The sequence below is a fragment of the Rhagoletis pomonella genome, unplaced genomic scaffold (genome assembly GCF_013731165.1).
Source record: "Rhagoletis pomonella isolate Grant_MI unplaced genomic scaffold, Rhpom_1.0 Rhpom_scaffold_01455, whole genome shotgun sequence".
NCBI classification, from domain to species: Eukaryota; Metazoa; Arthropoda; class Insecta; order Diptera; family Tephritidae; genus Rhagoletis; species Rhagoletis pomonella.
Window position 1 is genome coordinate 13,113 of NW_023460010.1, and position 4,478 is coordinate 17,590.

Here is a 4,478-nt window from a genome sequence, read left to right on the forward strand (position 1 = left end):
AAAAGAGGATTACAACATAGTGCCCGACTTAGAAATAATTCTAAGAGCTTATCAACAATATAATATGACTGCATTCGGTAACAAATTTTAAACCAACAGATGTTTTCCACAACAAAGTAAAAAATTAAAATTTACCCAACACCCTCAAGCCAGCGCAGGAGAAAATGCTCGCGACTCATAATAAAAATAGAACGGATAAACAGTTTAACCAGACTAAATAATTTACGAAAAGGTTATAGGAGAAAGAAATAAACTAAAAACTTGGTATATAAAGCAACAAGTAAAGGAAAAGCTAGGGAATAAGATAATAATTAATAATAGGAATATAATTATTCATAAAGATAACATAAAATCCTAATATTTTAGATTGCCATCATACTACTTTTACTTCTTGGATTACTACTAATTTTAACAAAAGCTGATGTGCGGTTCGCAATGTTAAGAGGGGTTCCCTTTTATTTTAAACTCAATAATTCCAGATTAATTACTTTAATCTGTACGGTATTTTTATTAGAGGAAATGTCTTAAATTAGCGATACAGGATTTGCATTAGATCGCAGCACACTTAATACTAACTTCTAGCGACACGGTCATCTATTTATTTATTGCCTCAACGGTTCTCACATTGCGGGTGGGTACATACATATGTACCTATATACCTTCATGCTGTTGTATATATGTATACATCTGGGTGTGTGCATGAAGTCACTGGAAATTCAATGCTCGCTGTGGATTTCATCGTGGAGAAAACTTGCTCTCCCGTACTTCTCTTGGCTAGGGTGTTTCGAAACCGTACATGCCGCCCCCATGCTGGGATCAGCATAATCACCAAACCGTCCTGGGGTGGTGTTTTCGGTTTCATTGAGCAACGAAAACACCAAAGGAAACTTCTGGGATTCAACTCCAATACGCATTGAGGAGGGCTGAAGAAAGCGTGCTAGGTGCTATTTGGTGCATGAGTATGAACAAATTATTACTTGTCTTGAGTGCATGAGGATATTGGTAAGAGGCAAAGCTTTGAGACAGACCGTTTGTAGATGCCGTTTTGGGTACGAATAGTTACTACTCTGACTAAGTTATCTGGACCTGGATGAAGCTCTATGACGCGTCCCATTACCCACACGTTGGGTGGTAGCCTTTCATCCTTAACGATGACGAGGTCATTTATTTGAAGATTTCGTCTTTGGTGACACCATTTTGGTCGTGTTTGGAGGTGTGATAGCCAATCTGATGTCCACTGCTTCCAAAATTGTTGAAACATTCGTTGCGTTTGAGCAAATTGTTGGCTGAGTGATACATTAGCCGCTGGAGAGGCGTTTGGTGGTGAAAGCAGAGAGTCTCCTATTAGGAAATGCCCCGGTGTCAGCACTTGTAATTCGTTGGGATCTGATGTTAAAGAGCACAGCGGTCTGGAGTTTAAACAGGCTTCGATACGCGCCAAAAGGGTTGCAAGGGCTTCGTAGGTAAGCCGAGCACCGCTCACTGTTCGCTTTAAATGATACTTAACCGATTTTACATTCGCCTCCCAAAGTCCTCCGAAATTAGGTGAATGGGGAGGATTGAAGTGCCACTTGGCTTGCTAATTTCGGCACGACTTCTTGCTCTATGTCCTCCGCAAATTTACGTTCATTTGGTTGAAGTACCTTGTCAGCGCCTATAAAATTTGTTCCGCAATCGCTGTAGATGTCTTTGCACAGACCTCGACGTCCAATGAATCGTTGCAGGGCCATCAAGAAGTTTTCCGTTGACATGCCTGTGACTGCTTCCAGATGAATGCACTTTGTAGCTAAACAAATGAAAATAGCGATGTACCCTTTATATGTCGTATTTCCACGAAATCTAGACGATTTTAGCTCGATTGCGCCGGTGTAATCGACGCCTGTTGCGAGGAACGGGCGTTGTGGTGGATTGACTCGATGGAATGGAAGTTCGCCCATCAGTTGACTACCAACTTCCGGCTTATTTCTAACACATTTAATGCATTTTCGAAGTTGTTCTTGCACAGTGCGTCTGGCATTTATTATCCAAAACCGCTGTCGTAAATATGTTAAGGTAAGCTGCGCACCACCATGTAATGTCGTTAAGTGCGCGTGAGTGATAACCAAACTAGTGAAATGATACTTACTTGGTAAAATGATGGGGTGCTTCTGATCAAATGGAAGATTAGAGCGCTGAATTCGCCCACGCACACGAAGAAGTTGCTGCTCATCAAGAAACGGAGTTAAGCTAGTAAGCTTGCTTCTATGTGGAACAGGTTTTTTATTGCGAACGTTGTGTACTTCGGTGTTGAATGTTTCTTGTTGTACGAGCCTGACAACCTTTGCTAGACTTTGGTTTAGCTCGGTGACCGACAAAGGTCCACTTATGCGGGCACAGCTCTGAACTTGGCTATTCTGCACGAAACGGAGAATGTACGCACAAACGGGTACGGTTTTCGTCAGCGACGAGTACCGAAGAATAACGGAGTCTTGACAAATCGTGAAATTTGCTTGAAGCGGCTTCCTTTTAACTTCAGCTATTTCTTCGGTGATGTGCAATTCAGTCGTGCTAAATTTCGGCCAGGAATCTTCATCTGACAGCAACCACTCTGGGCCGGACCACCATAGCCTGAAAGTTGATAAACTGACTGGTGTTAGGCCTCGGGTTGCGCAATCAGCTGGATTTTGCATAGTATCGACGTGACTCCATTGTGACGGTGAAGAGGTTTGTAGTATCTTGCCAACTCGGTTTGAAACCCATGTTTGCCATCGATTCGGATCGCCATTTATCCAGTAAAGCACAATCGTAGCATCGGTCCAATAAAATGTTTTTAGATTTGTATACGGTAATGACAATGATTTTTTGGTCCATTCCATTAATTCAGTCGCCAGCACTGCTCCGCACAACTCGACGCGTGGTATAGTCAACGGTTTTGTCGGGGTGACTCTGCTTTTTGCGATGAGAAGCGTTGTAAAAATTTTACCATCACTGCATTCTACCCGTAGATAAACACATGCTGCATATGCAGCTGTCGAGCCATCGCAAAATACATGGAGTTGTAATGATTTAACATGATTTGGTTCATAGTTCAACCATCTCGGCACCGTGATGCAGGGCAGCTCCGATACAGTATTTAGAAAACGTTGCCATTGGTGATTTAGGTTTGTTGGTAGCGTTTCATCCCATGCCAATGGTGTGAACGTGTGCTCATCGCGTTGTACCTTAAAGGACCATACCGATTTCAGGATGATTTTGGCTGCTACAATAACCGGTGCAATTAATCCCAGTGGGTCGTACAGACGAGCTATAGTTGAGAGCACTGACCGTTTGGTGGCAGTAAAATCAATTTCGAAGTTGAGCCGGAATTTAAAAACGTCCTTGTTCGGTTGCCACAGAATGCCAAGGGTTTTAACGGTATCGCTGCTATTTAACTGTAAGGCATTACTGTCTGACCTGTTTTCGGTGGGAATACCGTCCAGCACCGCCGATGAGTTGCTGCTCCATTTTCGAAGTTCCATGCCAGCGGAGCGCAATGCTAAGGTTACTTGTTTGCGAATTTCGGTGGCGATCTCAACGGAGTGACCGCCAGATAGTACGTCGTCAACATACATTTCATTCCGAAGGACAGGTGCTGCTAACGGATACGATGTACTTTCGTCTTCAGCCAGTTGGTGGAGGATTCGTATCGCGGTATATGGAGCGGAAGCAGTCCCAAATGTGACTGTCGTGAGACAATACTCCTGAATTTCATTTGCTTCGTTTCGCCACAAAATGCGTTGATATTGCGAGTCATCTGTGTGCATGTCTATGCACCGATACATTTTTTGGATATCAGATGTAAACGCAAATTTGTGTTTTCTCCAATTTAAAACTACTGCTGGCAGATCATTTTGAAGTGCGGGTCCCACACACAGTACGTCAAACACGATTCTTAGCTTTGTGGTTAGACTTTCCTCTTTGATCACAGCGTGGTGAGGTAATACACATGATGCGACTGTTGGAGCACTTGAGGCAAGTTTGACGGAATGCTGCTCCTCAGTTGTCGTAGCAGGAGTTATTTGATTCAGGGTGAAATATTCCCGAATACACCCTTCATACCGGGCTCGCAATTCATCGTTGCGTTGTAGTTTTCGCTCCAGTGAATGAAAGCGGTTGAGTGCAATTTTTTTGGATTTACCGAGGGTTTGAGATTCATCAAACAAATTTTTCAATGGAAGTCTCACTAAATATTTCCCATTTGGTTGGCGCATATGCGTTTGTTGAAAATGTGTTTCACACCAGTTTTCTTCTTGCGAGAGAGATCTCTCGGTCGGTACTTGATCGATTTCGAAAAAAACGTTGTACAAGTGATTCCAGCTCGAGAGACACATGGTTGCAATGAAGACTAGCAGCATCAACTTTGGGGGTGGAAGTAGTATTGCCAGACAATATCCATCCCAGATGGGTGCGCTGGGCTATTGGTTCATAAAGTCCTCCAATACGTGTTTCTGGCAATAAAA

The 4,478-nt window shown here is 43.1% G+C and overlaps 1 protein-coding gene across 1 annotated transcript; it reads right to left on the bottom strand.

The window, feature by feature from the left end:
• Positions 1-1,541: 1,541 nt before the first annotated feature.
• Positions 1,542-3,782, bottom strand: LOC118752390. Its single transcript, XM_036487281.1, has one exon. It carries the CDS (start codon positions 3,780-3,782, stop codon positions 1,542-1,544), a length of 2,241 nt encoding a protein of 746 aa, XP_036343174.1.
• Between the last annotated feature and the right edge of the window lie 696 nt (positions 3,783-4,478).